The sequence below is a fragment of the Colias eurytheme genome, chromosome 29 (assembly GCF_061535395.1).
Source record: "Colias eurytheme isolate Ceu_HAF_F1 chromosome 29, ilColEury1 Martin Lab GWU primary, whole genome shotgun sequence".
Classification (NCBI taxonomy): Eukaryota; Metazoa; Arthropoda; class Insecta; order Lepidoptera; family Pieridae; genus Colias; species Colias eurytheme.
Genome location: NC_143008.1, coordinates 6,238,195 through 6,261,486, shown reverse-complemented (window position 1 = coordinate 6,261,486; position 23,292 = coordinate 6,238,195). Strand labels below are relative to the sequence as shown.

Genomic DNA, 23,292 nt, shown 5'->3' with positions numbered 1-23,292 from the left:
ATTGTAACATTGGAAAGGGGACTGATTAATAGCGTAGTTTTCTGCTTATATTGTGGTGCTCCTGTTTGTAAATGTTCGACATGAATTTGCAAGTGAGTGCCAAGGGAATGATTGGCTAAGATTATTTTTTATATTACTAAAAAGAATAATCACGTTTACCGATTAAATTAAACATATACAGTGGAATCCGTTTATAATAGACTACAAGCCCGCATAGGACAAAAATATGGGTCAAATGAACCACCAGGGGACATATCTAGAACGATAGCAGAGCAAAAAATAATAAGATTCATCACTATGCCGTCACTTGTAAGCTGTCCAACTGAGTGCAGATGAGAATTGAAAAGTACAGGTAGACTCGGTAAATTTTGGTCATATATTTTTGTACGGCATTCTTAACCATCGATAGATCCATTAAAAATAATAAGAAACCGCTCAGTGCCGTACAAAAATGGTGGTCCACCAAGTCGGAATTTTTATTTAATTTCCGAGAGTTACCGGGGGTAAATTTGGTCATTTGACCATGTACGGCATCTGTGTCATACTATTGCTATACTGCTTTTAATCCATTATTCCGCAACGCCGTACAAAAATCATGGGGCCAAGGGGAAAAAATCGAGAGTTGTAATCCCCTCTCTTTCCCCACTCCAGGGGGTCACACAGATGCCGTACATGGTCAAATGACCAAATTTACCCCCGGTAACTCTCGGAAATTAAATAAAAATTCCGACTTGGTGGACCACCATTTTTGTACGGCACTAAGCGGTTTCTTATTATTTTTATTATTGTATATCGATGGTTAAGAATGCCGTACAAAAATATATGACCAAAATTTACCGAGTCTACCTGTACTTTTCAATTCTCATCTGCACTCAGTTGGACAGCTTACAAGTGACGGCATAGTGATGAATCTTATTATTTTTTGCTCTGCTATCGTTCTAGATATGTCCCCTGGTGGTTCATTTGACCCATATTTTTGTCCTATGCGGGCTTGTAGTCTATAATGACATTGAATCAAACACGGACGTCATACAATGCATTTTGTAGAAAATAAACAATCTCCTGTTTTTGTTAGTATTTAATACAGAGAAACAAAATAGAGATGCGTTCACATTGAGACTCAAAACAAACAAAAAAAATTCATTTCGGTCAGTATAACCGGACAATTCATTAAAAATTGGTCTCAATAAACAATATGTCACTATAAACGAAGTCATTTTATTCGACTTTTATTAAGAATTTTATATGAAAACCAAACTTGCTGTGTGATACGTCATAATAAGCGGTTGGTCAATATAACCGGAGTCATAATAAAAGGATTCTACTATATTTCAAAGGTTTATAATATTATCATGTTTTTAATTATGAATTTTATTTTTTTTCAAAGTTGGAGAAAAAGATAAAACAATATTACTAGATGAATGTATAATTGCTAAATTAAATTTTCTACATTTTCACTCACAGGTTGGGCCCAGCTAGTAGACAAAACACTCGCGCTCTGCAAAATGGTGGACCGACGCATGTGGCAGTCAATGTCGCCGCTCAGACAGTTTAGGAAAATGCCGGAAGAGGTGAGGAAATTTATAGTTTTAATAATATTATGTCTTGCTTTTGGTTTAGTAAATATGTCGGTTTGTATTTAGTACTATTACTTGTGGTCTAAATAAATGGGTTTAATAGTGTGTTTTTATGAGACCTACATATTTATTTATAGTTAAAATAAATATTCTCTAGTGTTTGATTTTACGCGAGTATTATACATTTTGAAATTAAAGATTTTTTAACGGATTTTAAACGCGATTTATTCAATAATATTTAGGGGGACTGCGGTGAGACTGCGGAGTGTCCCCGTGACCACGCTCGCTGTAAAGTTTTCGAAACGTCGGGAAAATAATATAATGAATAAATTGCGTATAATTTCTAAATAAATATTTTCTATATTTGAGTGCTGTTCAAACTTGAAATTGTTACGGTAGATAGAATAGCACTTTATCTTATTGATTTAAGTGTAGTGCGTAAATAACGTAGAAAAGAGGGGGTAGTGAATCGTAATGACATCGAATTTTTATATTTTTAAATTTAGTAAAATTGTAACAACTCAAATAATATTTTTTTTATTTATAACATTTAATTCAGGTGACAGACAATAAATTGTACATTGTACAATATAATAGTGTTACTGAAAATTTATCATTACTATTTTTTGTCTGTTCCATCCGCCAGGTGATAAAAAAGCTCGAAAAGAAGAACTTCCCGTGGGAGAAACTGTACGAACTCGGGCCGAATGAGATCGGCGAACTGGTCCGAGCGCCAAAACTTGGCAAAATGATGCACAAATATGTGCATCAGTTCCCGAAGTTAGAATTGGCAACCCACATCCAGCCGATCACCAGGTCTACTCTAAGGGTGGAGCTGACCATCACGCCGGACTTCCAGTGGGATGAGAAGGTGGGTACGAGTTGCTAGGCAACCGTGTTTGTATTGGGGGATGGTTGCTAGGCGACCGTGTTTGTGATGCGGGACGGTTGCTAGGCGACAAAAGATGATGTTGCACAGTTAATACTGAAATGTCACTTTACATTTCATACGCTCCATTTTCTTTTTAGATTGCCTTTTTTATTTAGATACCTTGTTAGCATAATCTTATATGCCATACCATGATACATTTTTTTTAAATAATAAATGGTTTAATTTTGATCCTCAATTTCACAATTTTTTGAAGAATTAATTATTTCCCAGATCCACGGCCAATCGGAAGCGTTCTGGATCCTAGTAGAAGACGTGGACTCCGAAGTGATACTCCATCACGAATATTTCCTATTAAAAGAGAAGTACTGCCGCGACGAGCACCACGTGAAGCTGTTCGTGCCGGTGTTCGAGCCGCTGCCGCCGCAGTACTTCCTGAGGGTCGTGTCCGATCGGTGAGTGTCACTTACACTTACACTTACACTATACACTATGACACTAAAAGAGAAGTACTGCCGCGACGAGCACAACGAACACAAAAAAAAGGTACAACATGGCTTATATACCATGACACTTCGTGCCTGTTGCAATCTTAACTTATTGGTGAAACGTGTGCTTAATCTTCCTACGTGACAATATACAGTTGACACATGAAGATATGTAGTCGCACCATGTTCATATATCTCAGGCCCCGGAACCGTCTGCGACCGATCGGGCCGCTTGGGGCTCAATGGGTTAAATTCGTATTCATTTTATAAGTTATATATGTTAGAGCATGGTTGTATTTCGTAATAAATACAGGTATAACTTGGACATTTTCACTCAACCAAAGTCGGTACAAGAATGCTCCGCAACTGTAGACGACCGTTATTTATAGGACGATCAAAACTACTATTCGAGTGGTGTGACTGTGTGAGTCAGCGCAGGTTATTTGTGTTGTTTTGATCGTTATTTTGAATATGACATGAAATATTATTATTTGATAATTAAATGATTATTAATACTTTTATCCATTTGAGTATTATTAAAATAATTAATTAAGTTCATCAATTGATTTACTTTTAAAATATAATTTTATCGTTAAATTGAACGCGCTATCCACATGTATTCATTTTAAGACATTCATTCGTCAAATCCAGGTGGATAGCAGCAGAAACCCAGTTGCCCGTGTCGTTCCGACACCTCATCCTACCGGAGAAGAATCTACCGCCCACTGAACTGCTCGACTTGCAACCGCTGCCGATATCAGCGCTGAGAAACAGCAAGTACGAGGAGCTGTACGCTGACAGCTTCCCGCAGTTCAACCCGGTGCAGACTCAGGTGGGTTTTATTGTATATAAGTGACTAGCTGTGCCCCGCGGTTTTACCCGGACTGCTCTGCTCAAATAATTTTTCAAATTGGACCAGTAGTTCCTGAGATTAGCGCGTTCAAACAAACAAACTCTACAGCGCTATAATATTAGTATACATAACAAACTTTTTACCCGCCATTCGCCAATTTGTTGGTGAATTGTTTTGTGTGACATGTTTTTAACTGAATCCAAGAAAAGAAAATTCTGAAACCGTATTTTTTTTTTATTTGTTACCAAATAGGCATGATGACAGTATCCATAAATAATTTTTTAAGGGAAAATGTATAATAAATAAATTAAATATAGTGACTTAGAAATCTTAAAAACATTAAGATTAATGAGATTATCAATAAAATAAAACATTGAAATTCTGCAGTTGGCCATTTTGACTAAAACTCGCGTGACGTCACGCTTAAGTAAACAACTCACGTCAGATGTGTTTTGTTGTTTAAGACCAACAGGAGCGGAGCCACGCGGGTGGTACCGCGGAGCGCAGCTAGTTAAACTATATATATATATTAACGTTAACATTTTGTTCGCCAGGTCTTCAACGCGGTATACAATTCGGACGAGAACGTGTTCGTCGGAGCGCCAGCCGGCTCCGGCAAGTCGGTGATAGCGGAGCTGGCGCTGCTCCGGCTGCTGTCCAGCTGCTCCGGTGCAGCAGCGGGCGCTGCTCCGCGCGCGGTGTACCTGCTGCCGCGGGACGCGCTCGCGGATATTGTGTATGCGGACTGGTACCATCGGCTCGCTGCCAGGTTCGGCCTCAAGGTGGGTGCGGTGGGGAGTGGTAGATTTGATAGGAAATTTGGTAGGTTTTGGTTAGCGACATTATAGTCTGTCCACTATAAGAATTGCTTTTTTTAGACAGCTCGACGGGTGATACCAGAAGTGATGTTCAAAAGATTATCGATTGTGATACCATTTCAATTATAAATTCAAAATATTATCATAAATCGAATCAGGTACGTAAATAATAATTATAACGTAAACGTACTAATAAGATATGTAACAATAAGACCACATATCTATGCATTTTATGTTAAAACTAAACTAAACTAATATTTTATTATTTATTGGTTTCTATCTTACAATTTGGTTGTCTTTACGTTTAAATTATATTACATAACAGAAGAGTTTTTCTGTATCGGATATATTTAACAAAGTACATATTTCTCGATTATTATAATCTATCGACCCATCATTGAATAATTCTGTGTAGACATCACTAAGTGGGCAGGGCCTGTCCATGAAGTACAATATGACTTGTATGACATTTTAACATAGACAATACAATCCTACATGGGCGTGAAGCTGTCAAAAGCAAATAATATAATGGACAGAGTATAAAACTAACTAACTTCTAGTAGTGAGAAAACAAACAGTAATATAATAACATACCTGCTATAACGGCTGCTATAAATCCTACTAATCCTACTAATATTATAAATGCGAAAGTTTGTGAGGCTGTGTATGTGTGTGTTTGTTACTCTTTCACACAAATTCTACTGAACTGATTAAAATGAAATTGAGCACACATACAGAGGGTAACTTGGATTAACACATAGGATAGCTTTTATCCCGGAAATCCCACGGGAACGGGAACTATGCGGGTTTTTCTTTGAAAATGCGGGCAAAGCCGCGGGCGGAAAGCTAGTGATTAAATACATTAAACTTTGTTTCAGGTGGTACAGTTAACAGGCGAAACGGCGACAGACCACAAACTGCTGAACAAAGGACAGATTATAATCACGACGGCTGATAAATGGGATGTGCTGTCTAGGCGGTGAGATATTAGTGATTTATTTTGTTTATTGAAGAACATACAAAGACAGATATATAAAAAAAAAGACGGGTTGCACTGGGGGAGTGCCGGCAGAAGTGAAAACTTGATTATTAACGTTGAGCATGTTTGATATTTTGGAATGGTATCCGCCTTACGCTTTTTCGATCAGGTCACGTGTCCTGACGCGAGTTTAACATTTTATACCCATTACAGAAAAAGTGCTCAACGCCGCTAAAGAAGTTTTCACTTCAAAAAATATCTTATTAACTAAAGATACATGAAAATGCCTCCTTATAGTGTTTTCACTGTGAACATATAATATTATTTTTGCCAACACCCGTATGAGAGACGAAGAAAAAATAATCGATAGTTCATATTTATCATGCGTACATAAAGGCGGAGGTAAATACGTATTTGCAAAATCTTTACACATTCACATTCTTGTATGTTCAATAGCAATTTTTTTTACATTCATTTTGTTAGTAAATGAGAGATGACGTATAATTTAATAATGTCCCATTCATGGACGTATAAAAAAAGACGGACGCCATTTTACGAACAAACAACGTGAAGCCACCGTAGTAAGCTAGCGATCGTGTAAAAACAATAAACACGCACACACTCTCACCATAGTAAGCTAGTCGGCCGCCATTACGTCGTGAACTACCGAATGATTAACAGCGTCATTGTTTCACAAAAAATATTTAAAATGCCGTCTTGCGTGGTTAAATGGTGTCGCAACAGTACAATTTTAAATAACAAAACACAAGGGATTACATTCCACAGGGAAGGAAGTTATTTCTTTTATGTTTTAATGACAAAATTATTACGACAAAATTTATAGAAAAAAATACAGCCGCCATTGTCATCAGGACAGCTGTTGCCATAGTGTTGCCATTATTTCAAATTTTCATTCTCCCAAAAGTCGGGGAGTTGATGTAAAGTTAATTAATTTTAAAATTACGATAAAATAATTTCATACAAAATGCAAATTTGTTTTTGCATTTTCTTCTCACAAAAACATGTATACTATGCTAACCCTTATATAACAACCATATTTAAAAAAAATATCACAGACAATTAATACTGTCTACGACATCTGTTATAAGACAGTTAATTTGAAAATTTCAAGTATATGTATACTGAAATCGTATGAAGCATGTTTCCTATTTGTTTGGTTATAAACTGACATTATATTTTATTTATTTTAATAATATTTAAGGAGACATTACCTCTCCTCCCCCCAATATTGGTTGAACAAGTTTTCATACATTTTCCTTTGGTTTCAAATTGTATTTAAGCATAGGTTCTAATAGAGTACACATAAAAAGTATATCAAATTCAAAAATAAAAATACTAAAGTGTGGGGTAATTTTATTGCATCTGGCAATCAACCTGGCACAAACACATGGATTTGTCGCCGCCATTACTAGGCTTCAATCAATGTTTAGGCGATACTCCGTCCGTCTTTTTTTATACGTCCATGGTCCCATTGTTGTCTTTTTAAAAATAATTTTGTAAAAAAAAAACAAAATATCTATCCTATTTTGTTATTGTTTTTCATTCGATTCTCCGAGCTCAATCGAAAATGCGTTGTACACCATGATATTTTTTGTGCTTAAAGTGTTCAAATATTGCCAAAAAAAAAAAAAAAAACATTTAAACATTTAAAATTATTCATTGGAGATATTTTAACTTTTATTTGATTAAGGGCCGATTTTTCAATCCTTGGATAAAACTTATTCGTCGAATAATGTATAAAACTACCATTTTAAAAACGTATTCTAATTGCCAGAATTTGACAGTTTACGTAGTATTTTAATATTATCGTGTAATACTTTATTGGACAGATAAGTTTTAACCAAGAATTGAAAAATCAGTTCTTAATAGTGTTCAACTTTCCGACACATCTCAATTTTCTTTAAACATCTTTTTTGAATGTCTAAAAATAACCATATCTTGAAATAACCTCTTCAAAAAACTTGCACACGCACAAAAGTAACTCATAATAAATTGTCTTGACCTTAAACAGATAATTTAAAATCTTGAGAAATTTATTTTTTAAATTCGACCCCGCGTTCTTCGAGTCCCGCCTCGTGATTGTTTTTTAAATTCTGTAAAAATTTCTCCTTTATCTATATTTGAAAGCAATAATGGAAAACTTATTTTCCTCCGCAGTTGGAAAGTGCGCAAATCAGTGCAAAGCGTGTCCCTACTCATAGTGGACGCGCTACAACTGCTCGGCGGCGAGGAGGGCCCGGTGCTAGAAGTAGTATGCTCCAGGATGAGATATATCGCTTCGCAGATTGGTGAGTTTTTTTATTAATGATCCACTAAACAGAACTTACCACCAGAGTTTAAGATATACATAAGTTTAAATTCCTGCATATCAGTGTATTACTTGTGATGTACAGGGAACACGTATTAATAACTCCAAGTCAAGCAGACAACTGTTTATTGTTAATTATCTTAGAACTACCTTCACATGTACATATCATTATACCACATCTTCCCCTTTTAACAATTTTGCCTTACTACGAGTAATAATAGGAAGTGAATAAGAAGTTGACAATAAGTGTCGGCGATTACGGCGATATAAACCTTTTTTGTTTTTTATTATATAAGACCGAGGAGTGTTCGCATGACCGATTACAGTACCAGAAATTCGTTTATTATTATTTTCTAACATTATCACGTTATCGCCAACACTTAATTCTGACAAAGGCTTAGAATGCTTATCATAATATTTTTTATATTTTATTTGCTTATCTATTAATTTTTTATGATGAAACTCATGATTGTTTACATAACTGGGCTTAAGTAAATCTGGGTGAACAGGTAATCGACAATTCAATCGACGACTGAACATTAACTGTGCAGGAGAATCCAAATTTTCGCGTGGTGTATTCCTTAAACTTAATAAATTTAAATAAAAATCGGTATTGCTATCTATTGATTTTTTAAGTAATATTTTAATAGTTTGAACTGCCCTCTCGCTTTTTCCATTGGATTGTGCGTAATATGGCGATGAAGTTACATGATTAAATCCCCATTCTTGTGCACAACTTTTAAAAACCCGACAAGAGTATTGAGGCCCATTATCACTTATAACTGTTTCTGGAATACCATAACGCGCGAAATTATCTTTTAAAATGTTAATAATAGAATTAGCGGACGTATCCTTTAACAATCCCACCTCGATAAATCCTGAATAATAATCAACAAGAATTAAGTAACTTTTTTTCCGATATTCAAATATATCCGTACCAACTTTGTTCCAAGGAACGCTTGGAATTAGAATAGGAATCATCGGTTCTTTACTTGGCTTATTTAGATTCTCCTGACATACTTTACATCGCTTAACAAATAATTCTATATCTTTAGAAATACCAGGCCAGAACAACACCTCACGCGCACGTCTCTTACTGTGGTCGATACCGGGATGACCGTCATGAATAATACACAACATTGTCGTGTCTTAGTGATTTAGGAATTAAAATTTGTTTATTTTTAAATATCACTCCATCAACCGAATACAGTTCATCTCTCATAGACCAAAAATAGCTTAAATCACAATCTAAATTATACTTATGATCGGGCCATCCCTCAAATATACATTTTAACAATCTATTTAACAATTCATCTTTAGCTGTTTCCTGTTTAATAAGCGTCAACTTACTTTGAGAAATAGGTATATTATTAACAACCATTTTAAGTTGATTCAACACTGCCGTACATATGTTTTCATCATATAAATCCGGAAGAGGCGCGCGTGACAATGTATCGGGAATGTACATATATTTTCCTGGTTTATACGTAACTACTAAATCGTAACCCTGTATTTTTAACATCATACGTTGTAAGCGTGCTGGGATTGAATTAAGTGATTTTTTAAAAATACTTTCGAGAGGCTTATGGTCGGTTTCAAATAAAATGCGTTTTTTACCGTAAATATATTGATGAAACTTCTCACAAGCAAAAACGATAGCTAACATTTCTTTCTCGATTTGAGCATATCTAGTTTGAGTATCGGTGAGCGTGCGCGACGCGTACTCGACGGGGCGGCCGCGCTGCAGCAGCACGGCGCCCAGCGCCACGCTGCTCGCGTCCACCGACACCACTACGTCACTGCCTACGTCAAACAACGCCAACACGGGAGCCGAGCTAATTATTTTTTTTAAATCGTTGAAACTTTTTTTATGACCGTCTTCCCAACACCACGATACATCTTTCTTTAATAATCTGGTTAACGGAAAGATATGCTCCGAATAATTTGGAATAAATTTAGATAAAAAATTAGTCGTTCCTAAAAACCTTTCTAGACCTTTTCTGTCCTTAGGCTCAGGCATCTCGACGATTGCTCTCACCTTCTCAGTATCAACTTTCATCCCGTCTTTATTAAAAATATAACCCAAATATTTAACCTCATTTACGCAAATTCGACACTTATCTTTATTAAATTTTAAATTAATTTCTCTAGCTCTCTTAAATAATGCATTCAACCTTATATCGTGTTCTTGCTTAGTAGATCCCCAGCAGATTATATCATCAATAAATGAATCAATACCGTCGAGACCTTCAAATAATTGTTTTATTTTTGCATGAAAAATTTCAGGTGCGCAGTTCAAGCCAAAAGGCAATCTTAAATATTGATACCGTCCAAATGGTGTATTAAATGTACACAAATCAGCACTTTCACTATCTAATTTTATTGACCAAAATCCAGAATTGGCGTCGAGAACTGAAAAGAATTTCGCGCCATTCATTTTAGAAGCTAATTCGTTTATGGTTGGCAACTGAAAGTGTGATCTTTTAATTGCTTTGTTAAGAGGCCGCGGGTCTAAACACACACGTAAATTACCGTTTTTCTTAGCCACAACAACTAACGCATTAACCCAAGGAGTGGGATGTGACACTTTTCTTATCACGCCTAATTGTAACATTCTATCTAACTCACCCTGTAACTTATCACGCAAACCTAAAGGCACCTTGCGTGGCGCACAAATAACCGGTGCTATGCTATTGTCAACAACAATATGATATTCACCCGGTAAACATCCCAATCCGCTAAATAAATCTTCATTACCCGATATATGTAAAGAATGAATTCTTTTAATTAATCCTAACATTAAACACGCCTGCAATCCCAACACGCTTTGACAATCAATATCAGCGATTGCAAATTTTAATTCATATTGAATATTTTTATGCCACCATTTTAAATAACAAGTTCCCTGAATGGGAATACAATCACCGCTATACGATTGAAGTTTAATATTTTTGTTAATAGTTAAAATATTAGACTTATATCCTAATTGTAAGAATCGTTTATACGACAAAACATTTATATCGGCCCCAGAATCCAATTTAAATTTCTCAGGGCCGTACTCGCCTATAAGAATCTCAAACCAGTCATTCGACAAACCATTGATTTCACAAACATTATTAAGAACGGATATAAAAAATGACTCACAGTTTTCGTCCACGTTATTTTCTAGCACACTAATATCGTGTAACTTTTTAACACTTTTTTTTACTTTGCACATTCTAGCAAAATGACCATAATTTTCACACACAAAACACTGCACCGAAATAGCCGGACACTTAGTAGAATAACCGCATTGCCCCCCACATCTGGGGCAGAAGCCCGTCGCCGAGGTGGAAGCGCGATGCTCGTCGGGGCGGTCGCGGGGCGCGCGCGTCACGCCGCGCCACGCTCGGCCGCCGCGCCCACGCCCACGCCACGCCGCGGCCGCTCCATCGCCTTTGCTTCCGACGCCGACTATGTCCACATGGCTAACGTTTCCATCCGAGCCACGCGTATCCAACAACCGACCGCTGTCGTGAGACAACTCGTCGACTTGACAAATTTTTATCGATTTTTCTAAAGATAAATCATCCGTTCTCAATAGACGATCACGAACCATAGCATTATTAATACCACACACGATCCGATCGCGTATCAGTTCTTCCTCCAATGCTTTAAACTCGCAGGTCTTGCTCAACAATCTTAGCGCAGTTACATATTGATTTATAGATTCACCGACTTCTTGATTGCGCATAAAAAAGTTATATCTCGCTAATGTTAAGTTTGGCTTCGCACCAAAATACTCATCAAACTTTTTTATTAACAGGTTCACATTATCTTTGTCTTTTTCTTGATCGAAATGAAATGTTTCAAATAAATCGAAGCCCTCCGGCCCGATAAGATTTACAAGTAGACTTGCTTGCACCGCACTATCTTCTTTGTGCACGCCGGACGCCTTTAAAAACAGATTAAATTGTGTCCGCCATTTTTTCCACGCGTCAGCCCGGCTGACGGAGTTGCCTTCTAATACCAATTCGGATGGTGGCCGTGCGTGTTCCATGATTTTAATATTATATTGCAATTCCAAATAAATACTTTAAACGAATAAGTAATCGAATCACTTCTTTAATCGCAATAAGTAATAACAACACCGCTGTCACCATGTGATGTACAGGGAACACGTATTAATAACTCCAAGTCAAGCAGACAACTGTTTATTGTTAATTATCTTAGAACTACCTTCACATGTACATATCATTATACCACATTACTATAGATCAGTATAATCATAACATACAGATACAACCAGTAGGGAAACTGTATGGGCTGATGAGATGATGTGATATGATCCCATACACTCCTTTGTTGATAATTTGATAGATTGATAGTTTGATGATATTAAACCAGTTATTGCTTTTGAACACTTTATTGTTGATTAATTATAAAGTAACGATAATATTATATGATATATTTGATTAGTGATATATTTTGATAGATGATATAGCGCATACACCCCGAGCGCTTTACACGAGCCGCGAGCGCAGACTGACTGGGTGCAGATGTTCTTGTCACCATAATGAAATAGGATCGTGTAAAGCGCTGACTCAGGATGTACGGCTAGCCCGTACAGAAACTTCATACAAACGTTCGAAATTGCTCACGCACGTAAGTAAGCGTGTTTACGAGAAAATCGCAAGGGTATTCTTATATCTGTCAAGTGTCATAATACCCTTACGTTTCTTGTAAACACGCTTGCATGTGCGTGAGCCATTTCATTTGTAAGTAGTTTCCCTACTGGTTGTATCTGTATATTGTGGTATAATGGATGCATTCAAACTCAAACTCAAACTCAAACATTTATTTATTCAATTAGACTTCTTCGAGAAGCACTTTTGAAACGTCATATTTTTAACATTTACCACCGATTCGGAAAGCAGTATCTATGGAGAAGAACCGGAAAGAAACTACATAGTTGCTCTTCTTAATTATTTTATTTCTTAATTATTTCCCAGGTCGTAGCATCCGTATAGTGGCTCTTTCCCTACCATTAGCAGACGCAAGAGATGTCGCCCAGTGGTTGGGATGTAACGCAAATGCTACCTTCAACTTCCACCCTAGTGTGAGACCGCTGCCTCTGGAGTTGCATATACAGGTGTGTGCTAGTGTAGAGTAGAGTAGTGTAGTCGTATAAAGAAAAGAAAGTTTTTGAATTAAACCTAAAACAATAAATATATTACTAAGAAGATTGCTTGTAAATACAATAATTAGATCAAAAGCTAATAGAGCGCTTTTGATAATTCTTTGACCCGTTAAAATTGAGTTATTTTTTTTGTTTGAACCGAACAAGCTCCGAAAATATACTTTTAACTTCTTCTAGCAGTAGAAAACTTCCAACACCCGAAAATTGTAAACTAAAATGTTATCGCATAACTTTTCCAATCATAGAAAAGGCCGGGTTACATCCCACTACCCCTGCCTATAGATATAGTTCAAACCCAAAACTAACAAAAAAAAGACGGATTGCACTGGGGGAGTGCCGGCAGAAGTGAAAACTTGATTATTAACGTTGAGCATGTTTGATATTTTGGAATGATATCCGTCTTACGCTTTTTCGATCAGGTCACATGTCCTGACGCGAGTTTAAGATTTTAAACCCATTACAGAAAAAGTGCTCAACGCCGCTAAAGAAGTTTTCACTTCAAAAAATAACTATGACGTTCTCATACACATTATGATCATCCAACAGAATACAAAATTAAATAATCTCTTAAAATTCCAGGGCTTCAATATATCCCACGCGCCATCCCGGCTAGCCGCTATGACGAAACCGATCTACAACGCGATATTGCGTCACGCGGGAACCAAACCCGCGGTCGTGTTTGTACCGTCACGAAGACATTCACGATTATTGGCAGCTGATTTGTTGGCTTTGGCTGCAGCGGCAGGAAGACCGGGAAGGTTCCTGCATGCAAGGCCAGATTTGGTTCAGCCGTTTTTAGCGAAGATTCATGATAAAGTTAGTTCTTTTTCTCTTTATCGCTTGTTAACTCATGTTTATTAGCGTTTGCTGAAGTTGTAGGATGACCCGGCTGGTTCCTGCATGCGAGGCCAGTTTTGGTCCAGCCGTTCTTGGTGAAGATTCACGATAAGGTGAGCTCTATCTCTCGTGTACTCATGTTTGATAGCGTTGGCTGAATTAGTAGGACGACTGGTCAGTTCTTGTACGTGGGGCCAAATTTGGTACAGCCGTTCCTTATAATCCCCTCATCCTATTCTGCTCGTTCCTAACTACATTCACACGCCCTTATCCCCACCAGATGCTCAAAGAGACTATATCCCCCTTGCCCCTTGCTTTATATCCTAGTGTACGGTTTACGTATTACATCGAATGTGGACTGTATTTAGGTCGCTAATATGCTGCTAATAATGCTATGATATTATGGGACAACTGGGAACACTTTAATTATCGCTAATAATTATATATAATTCACGCGGATTCGAGCGGATAGATTAGCACTCGGGCGCTGCTATGGAAGAACTGCGCTTTCCGGCCGGCTCGGCCGTCGCACGATAATAATGCTGAGGCAGCTTGACCTCATTTACGTTATTGCTCAATAATTGTCATTAATGTAATGTAACTATGGATAATAAGTAATTTAAAATAAAATGTTTGTTCGCTGCTCGAACATGCTCCCGAGGCCCACAGAAGATATATATAAAATTTTATAAGTTTGGAGATGTTTGTAATGCATAAAGATTATAGTTCCACCACTGATTCACTTATAGCAGAGCGTTTGTTAGTTATTGGAGACGTCGACCTATCGCTCCTTTTAAATCGCGCACTTGCCCATCGTCTGAGCCTGTTTTGTTCACATGATACTTCACTACACTCTCCCCGCTCGGGTAAGGGAGACGCACGAACACTAGTAACACTTTTTTGGTGCACACACAAACTAGAATCGACACACTCTTGGGGTATTGTCCGAGACTGAATAGTTTGTTGCGCTGCTTGGACGCTCTGCTGTTGCGCTGCTGGGACGCTCTGCTGTTGGGCTGCTGGGACGCTCTGCTGTGGAGTCGCTCGACTCCTTCGCCACCACACGAAGAAAAAGATGCTTGCTAATATTGCTAGTGTTAGTGTTCCATATGACACTGCGTATTGGTGTAGGTCGTGTTTTGAAATACCTAAGGTATCCGTATTCTCGACAGCGTTTTTCATTATTTTTATTTTCTCCCCAAGAGTTTTTAATGATGCGTTGATATCTTCGTTGTCGGAGTAGTTTTCGATAGGCAGAGCAGAGTTAATCAGATTGTGAATGGGATTTAATTTGGTTTCTAATATGTCGGGTTTCAGATATAGCTTGTTTTCAAGTTGCTTAAATGAGTACAGTGTGATATCTTGTCCCTTTATTATGCATTGTTTGCTTAGTGATATAAGTCCGGCCTTGCTGACTTGGCGCGACTGTATGTCATCGTCACATATAATGCGTATGTGTGCCGTATCGCATTGAAAATATAAATATGTAGTTAGATCGTGTAATTGTACCCAACTACTTTTACAGCTGTTTATATTGTATTTACATTTATTATTTTTTAGTTCGCAAAAACGTTCATTATTGCTAAAGCTTATTATGGGACCGTGCAATTGGCAAAAATAAATATCATTCTGGTTTTGGCATGCTTGTAGCTCGGCTAATGTTAATGTAATGTAGGCATCTCTCTTTATGTTTATAGAAATATATTCCGCTATTGGTTTTATGCTTATCATGTTGTTGTTAACTTGCTTCGGTATGGGTATCAATCTATATAGTTGGAAATTGTCCCGGCTAATCAATGGTATGAGTATTTCAAATATAAAGAAGTTTTCGGTAATTCTAGCTTTTACCTTTATTAATTTATAGATTTTATACAGGTCTGTATGAATGTTCTCTATGGGTAATGTGACGTCCTTGGGAATTTGACTTGATATAATTTGCAGCTCGTCGCGTAATTGCTTTGGTGACAATAAGTGTACATTTATCTGGCCGTGGTAAATTTCAGTGGTGGTTTCCAATAGAGTATCTTGTATTCTCCGTAAATTCTGAATCAAATTGTTGCACGCTATTGCTGATAAGGTCACTTCTTGAATGGTCTCAATTTCAGATTGGATTACATTTGTTTTATTGTTTAGGATATTTAAATGCCTGTTAAAGATTTTGTATTGGGTTTCGATGGTTTTTTCAGTTCGCTTTAATATGTTGAATTCGGCTTCTATGACTGATGTTTGGTTCTTCCAGAGTTGGGTTATATGGTTGGCGTTATTTTTAATGAGCTCGATTTCCTGTTCATATTTCTCAGCAAAGCTTTGATCAAGTACTCCGAATAATGAATTAGCCACTGAGCCGACCGCATTGAAAAGACCGCGCCGGGTTCTTGACCGCGCGTCGAAATGCTGATTCAGTAACAGCTGGTTGTAGTATTGCAGTTCATTGTAATCGTGACGTATTTGTAACAAGATAGTCTGGCAGTGATTCGATTCATTCATATTAGCGCAGGTTTTTTCTAAGTAATCCGATAAAAGATCTGCCGCTGTGTTCCCTTGCCAATATGGAGACATGTCAAAATATGCGATTAGCTTCCATTTGTCCCTAGCTAGTTGCATTTCGCCCATCGAGTCAAAGTATATGGATAGATTGCTTTCAAGCTGTTTTAACTTATATTCCGCTGTAGAGTACGATAAAATGCTCATAAAAAATATTAATGATAATACGACGCTTACAAGTTTTGAAGGAATATTTTGTCTGATTCGACTTTTCTTTCTTTCGCTTTTCAATTCGCTGCTGTTGTTTTGAATGATTCGACTTTCCTTTCTTTCGCTTTTCAATTCGCTGCTGTTGTTTGGAATGGATATATTATTATTTTGCTGATGATTGCTTTTTTCTTCGAGTGGTAATAATGATAACTTTACTACTGGCCGCTTTAAGATCCCATTTTTTGTTTTTAATGTAACGACTCTTACTAACCCGTCGCTTCCTGGATGGGTTTCTACTACTCGGCCCACTGGCCATTTCCCGGCTGGCATAATATCATCGTGAATGGTCACTAAATCCCCTATTTTAAGGTTCCTTTGAGGTTCTAACCATTTGCTTCGAACGGTCAACTGGCTGAGATATTCATTTTTCCAACGTTTCCAAATATCATTAAAAGTTTTATGTGAAGGTGTTAAGAAATCTAAATCTTCTACGTCTTCCGTAATTGAACATAAAGGCCTTGAATTAAGGCATCCTTCTATCTGGGCAAGAATTGTGCTGTATTCTTCAAAGGTTAATGCTTGCTCTCCCACTACTCTTTTTATATGCTGTTTTAGGCTTCTTATCGATCTTTCCCAAATTCCTCCTGCGCTAGGCCACGATGGACAGTTCCAGTGCCATTCTATCTCCATTTCGGTGATTTCTTTGTAAAAACTATCGCTAAAATTGCTTATTAATTCATTATATTCTTGTTGTATAATTTTATTTGCTCCGACAAAGTTTGTGCCATTATCTGAATATATATGCTTTGGGGTTCCGCGTCGTGCTGCCATGCGTCGCAGAGCCGCTATGAAAGTTGTGCTGCTGAGGTCGGAAACTATCTCTATATGTACCGCTTTCGTAACCATGCATATGAATAACGCTATGTAACCTTTCGTGGTTTTAACTCCTCGACCTTTATTAATCTTGACGTTGACGAATCCTGTAAAATCGACTCCTGTATGATAAAATGGAGGAGCTGGATTAACACGATAGCTAGGCATATCTCCCATTAGTTGATGTAATTTCGTAGGCTCTCGCTTTTTACATGTGATACAGGTACGAAGTTGCTTCTTTGTTGCTCGATATCCCCTAACTATCCAGTATTTTTGCCTTAAAATTGAAATAGTAATTTTTGCTCCACCGTGAAAAGAAAGTTCGTGTGCTTCGTTTATCAGTAGTTCCGTTAAACGTCCGCTATATGGAATAATTATTGGATATTTCATATCTTCGCTGATGTTTGCATTCTTTAAACGACCTCCAACTCTTAAAATACCATTTTCATCTAAAAATGGATTTAAGCTTAATAATGCACTATTCGATCGTAATTTATTTTCCTTTTTTAATTGCTCTAAATCAGCTGAGAATTCAGTCGATTGAACATATTTAATAATTGCCGTTTTAGCTTTTCTCACGTCTTGTAATGTGAGATACGTCGGCCTTTGTTTTAATGACGGTGTAATTGCTCGTAATATCCATGCTAATAATCGTACTATTTTTATCAATGAACTATATTTGTTTAATAAATTATCTATTATGCTTGATGTGTATGTTTTTTGGATGATATTTACTTGTTTTCTTATTTCTAAATTTGTCGTATAATTAGTTTGCTGCTGCTTATTTTTAAAATCTGAACTCAATAACCATTCTGGACCTTGCCACCATAATAAATTTTCTTTTAATTGTAATGCTGTTTGACCTCGACTCGCTGCGTCAGCTGGATTTTCTTTCGTTTTTACATAGCGCCATGATTGAGGTTGCATTGTTTCGTGGATTTTCTTTACTCGATTTGCTACAAAGGGCTTCCAACGGTCGGGGTTGCCGTTGATCCAACCAAGGGCTACCATTGAATCGCTCCATCCATAAACTTCAACTTTCGTGCTGCTGATGCTATTTTTTATTTTATTCATTAATTTTGCTAATAATTCCATGGCACATAATTCTAATCTAGGTAAAGATACTTCCTTTTTATTTGGCACTAATCTGGATTTTGCTGCTATTATTATAGTTGAGATTGCGCTATTTTTTGCGACTCTGGCATATATGACGCATGCATAGGCTTTTATTGAGGCATCGCAGAACCCATGTAATTCAATTATGCTATTCTCATCACATTTATACCATCTGGGAATTTTAATACATTTTAACGTATTTAGCTCCTTTTTTATTTTTATCCATTCGCTTTTTATATCTTGGGAGACTGGATCACGCCATTCAAGATCTGCTTGTAACCATACTTTTTGAAATAAAATCTTAATTTTTGTTGTAAGCGGCGTCAACCATCCTAATGGGTCAAATAGCTTAGACATTTCCGATAGTAATTTTCTTTTCGTTAACTTTGCTGAGTTTTCATATAATACGCTATCATAGTCGAATACAAATACGTCACTAATAGGGTCCCATCGTAGGCCTAAGGTTTTCGGCGTGTTTTCCGTTTTAAACATAAATGTTGATTGCTCGTCTCGTTCTTTGCTGATTATGTTTTTAATGAGGCTCTTATCATTTGCAATCCATTTTCTCAATAAGAAACCTGCTCCGCTAAGTACATGATTCACCTCCGCTATTTTTTGCTGACCTTCGCTAATTGTGTGTGCTCCCGAAATGTAGTCATCCATATAAAACTCTTCTTTAATGCTTTTTGCTGCTTTTGGGAAATTATTTTGCTCATCTTGTGCTAGCTGATTCAACGTCATAATTGCTAAGAAAGGTGCTGCTTTCGTTCCGTAAGTGATAGTTGTTAATTGATACGCTTTTATAGGCTGGTCTGGGCTTGATCTCCACCATATCTGTTGAAGTTTTTGGTCTTCTTCTTTTACTAATATTTGTCGATACATTTTTTCAATATCAGATGTATAGGCGTAACGGTATAGTCTCCAATTGATAATGATACTTTGTAAATCTTTTTGCATATTGGGTCCCTTGTGCATAACGTCGTTTAAGCTGTAGCCTGTCGTGGTTTTTGCTGATCCGTTAAATACGACTCGTAGTTTAGTGGTGCTGGATGCTGCTCGCTGTACCCCATGATGTGGTAAAAAACATTGTACGCTTGAATTAAATGCTGCTAGTTTCATGTGTCCCAGTTGTATATATTCGCTCATAAATTGCTTGTATTGCTCCGATAATTCATGCTGCTTATTAAGTTTATTTTCTAAACTCTTAAATTGTGCTAACGCTAGTTTTTCAGACGATCCCAATTTTTCTAACGCTTGATCCTCCATAGGTATGCTTACTTCATAACGTCCGTTTTTTAATCGCTTTGTAGTTGCTAAGTAATAATCTAAACACTGCTTATCTTTCGCTGACATATCATTTTGCTCTTGTATATCCTCTATTTTCCAAAAATCTTGAATTGCTTGTATATGATTCAAAATAACGTTGCAGTGGAAGGTATTTATGCTGCCTCCACATAATCTTATTATCCATAGTTACATTACATTAATGACAATTATTGAGCAATAACGTAAATGAGGTCAAGCTGCCTCAGCATTATTATCGTGCGACGGCCGAGCCGGCCGGAAAGCGCAGTTCTTCCATAGCAGCGCCCGAGTGCTAATCTATCCGCTCGAATCCGCGTGAATTATATATAATTATTAGCGATAATTAAAGTGTTCCCAGTTGTCCCATAATATCATAGCATTATTAGCAGCATATTAGCGACCTAAATACAGTCCACATTCGATGTAATACGTAAACCGTACATTTTCGAGCCGGATCACCGTAAAAAAGTGTGCCGCGTCGCGAGTGTAAAGTGTGACGTGGAACCGGAAATCCGCGTGAATTATATATAATTATTAGCGATAATTAAAGTGTTCCCAGTTGTCCCATAATATCATAGCATTATTAGCAGCATATTCGCTGCTCGAACACCTAGTATCTTATTATCCCCTCATATCCTATTCTGCTCGTTTGAAAAACAGAGAAAAAAAAGCATGCAAAAAAAGGAAAAAATTATTCATCTAGTACTAGTAGTCCCTTCGATTGGAATAAAGCGGAATTAAATAAAAAAAAGACGTGTGGCACTCGGGGGCTGCCGCGGTAAGATATTGCATGCTATGCCTTCAAGCCACACCTCCGCGCTGGCGGAGTGGGGATCGGGAGGTTTTTCGTTACTAAATTTCTGGATTCGGTCCCCGCGCTCAAGGCCCGCGATAGAAGCTATGCAATAGCTTAATAAAAAAAAATCTGCTCGTTTCTAACTACACTGACACGCCCTTATCCCCACCAGATGCTCAAGGAGACCGTATCCGCGGGCGTGGCGTACCTGCACGAGGGCGTGGAGCAGAGCGACCGGCGCGTGGTGCAGCAGCTGCTCGAGTGCGGCGCGCTGCAGCTGTGCGTCGTCGCCGCGGAGCTCGCGTACGCGTTCGCCGCGCACGCGCACACCGTCATAGTGGCCGACACGCACGTGTGAGTGGGGACACACTACACTACACTGCACTACACTACACTACACTGTGCGTCGTCGCCGCGGAGCTCGCGTACGCGTTCGCCGCGCACGCGCACACCGTCATAGTGGCCGACACGCACGTGTGAGTGGGGACACACTACACTACACTACACTACACTACACTGTGCGTCGTCGCCGCGGAGCTCGCGTACGCGTTCGCCGCGCACGCGCACACCGTCATAGTGGCCGACACGCACGTGTGAGTGGGGACACACTACACCACACTACACTGCACTACACTACACTACACTACACTTCACTACACTTTATCAAATCGGACCAGTAGTTCTTGAGCCTAGCGCGTTCAAACAAACTCTTCAGCTTTATAATATTGAACTAGCTGGTGCGTTGTGCGCGGGCTGCAAGCAGCCCGCGAGCCCCTTTTGCCCCTGGGTTGAAGCAATAGGGCAGTCATTAGAAAATGTGTTAGAATTCCAAGTCCATTTATAATTTTCTGCTAACTGCGATTCCACAGTCAATCGGAAGTGCTTATAAATTCCCAATTCATAAATTTTCTATTCTGGAATGCTGTCGACCTTCGAGGGTGCGTGGTGCGCGGGCTGCAAGCAGCCCGCGAGCTCCTTTTGCCCCTGGGTTGAAGCAATAGGGCAGTCATTTGAAAATGCATTCAAATTTCCTGTCCATTTGTTACATCTGCTAACAGCGATTCTACAGTCAGTCGGTAATGCTTATAAATTCCCCATTCAAGTATTTTCCACTCTGGGAGGCTGTCCACCTTCGAGGGTGCGGATGCGTCTCATCCCGGGGCAGAAATCTTCAGTCAATTGAAAATGCATTCGAATTTCCTGTCCATTTGTTACTATATGCTAACAGAGATTCTACAATCTACAGTCAATGATAAAAAATCATTGATTCGTGATGAAAAATACACTAAAAAGTATTAAATAAAAATAACTACGTTAAAAAAACCGACTTCAAAAACGGAAAAGTAAAAAATAAAAACGACTTAATATACCTACTTAATTAGTACATAATATTTAGTTGTGCTATTTACCTTACTTGCAATTCAAGAACTACATTATTCCAATACAAAAATACGCTATTTTCGATACAAAAACAGAGAGTAGTGTACTACTCTTGGTGTAAGTCCTACGCTTATAAAGCGTGAACGATTGGCTTATTCACTCAATAAAATATTCATTTATTTATTTAAAAAACATCACATGCCATTACAGGACAATGCCCAATGCGACAGAGATACAATTTTATAAAACAAAATAAACTTAACTAAATTAAAATAACATACATAAATTAACAAAGAAAAATAAGCTTTAAATAACTTCTTAACAATAACAGATTAACTGTAATATCACCCTTGCGAATTCAGTTTAATATGTGTGAAGATGTATTTAAAACATATTGAAAACTTCAGTCTTTTTAGAAGCGTCGATTAAAATCAAATTCATTATGCATTAAAATTCCCCGTCAATTTGTTATTATCTGCTAACAGCAATTCCACAGTCAATCGGAAGTGCTTATAAATTTCTCATTCAAATATTTTCTATTCCGGGGGGCTGTCCACCTTCGAGGGTGAGTGGTGCGCGAGCTGCAAGCAGCTCGCGGCTCATCCCAGGGCATAAATATTCAGTCATTTGAAAATGCATTCGAATTTCCTGTCCATGTGTTACATCTGCAAACAGCGATTCTACAGTCAGTCGGTAATGCTTATAAATTCCCCATTCAAGTATTTTCCACTCCGGGAGGCTGTCCACCTTCGAGGGAGCGTGGTGCGGAAGCATCCCAGGGCAGAAATCTTCAGTCATTTGAAAATGCATTAAAGTTCCCCGTCAATTTGTTATTATCTGCTAACAGCGATTCCACAGTCAATCGGAAGTGCTTATAAATTTCCCATTCAAATATTTTCTATTCCGGGGGGCTGTCCACCTTCGAGGGTGCGTGGTGCGCGAGCTGCAAGCAGCTCGCGGCTCATCCCAGGGCAGAAATCTTCAGTCATTTGAAAATGTATTCGAATTTCCTGTCCATTTGTTACATCTGCTAACAGCGATTCTACAGTCAGTCGACACTGCTTATAAATTACTTATTCAAATATTGGTTAAATTTTTGAAACGTGATCCCGAATTTCATTTATTTGAAGTGTCTAATCAATAGCGGTGACTTTTCATAATAAACTGTTCAAGACAATA

At 37.9% G+C, this 23,292-nt stretch overlaps 1 protein-coding gene across 1 annotated transcript in view; it reads left to right on the top strand.

The window, feature by feature from the left end:
• Positions 1-23,292, top strand: part of Brr2 (U5 small nuclear ribonucleoprotein l(3)72Ab) — a 61,603-nt gene that overhangs the window by 27,730 nt on the left and 10,581 nt on the right. Inside the window, exons 24-33 of the mRNA XM_090117910.1 lie at positions 1,465-1,571; positions 2,224-2,448; positions 2,740-2,921; positions 3,606-3,786; positions 4,362-4,589; positions 5,504-5,604; positions 7,783-7,913; positions 12,925-13,064; positions 13,692-13,928; positions 20,906-21,087. Coding sequence (XP_089974036.1) covers positions 1,465-1,571; positions 2,224-2,448; positions 2,740-2,921; positions 3,606-3,786; positions 4,362-4,589; positions 5,504-5,604; positions 7,783-7,913; positions 12,925-13,064; positions 13,692-13,928; positions 20,906-21,087 — 1,714 coding nt within the window. The remainder of the gene's footprint in view (positions 1-1,464; positions 1,572-2,223; positions 2,449-2,739; positions 2,922-3,605; positions 3,787-4,361; positions 4,590-5,503; positions 5,605-7,782; positions 7,914-12,924; positions 13,065-13,691; positions 13,929-20,905; positions 21,088-23,292) is intronic.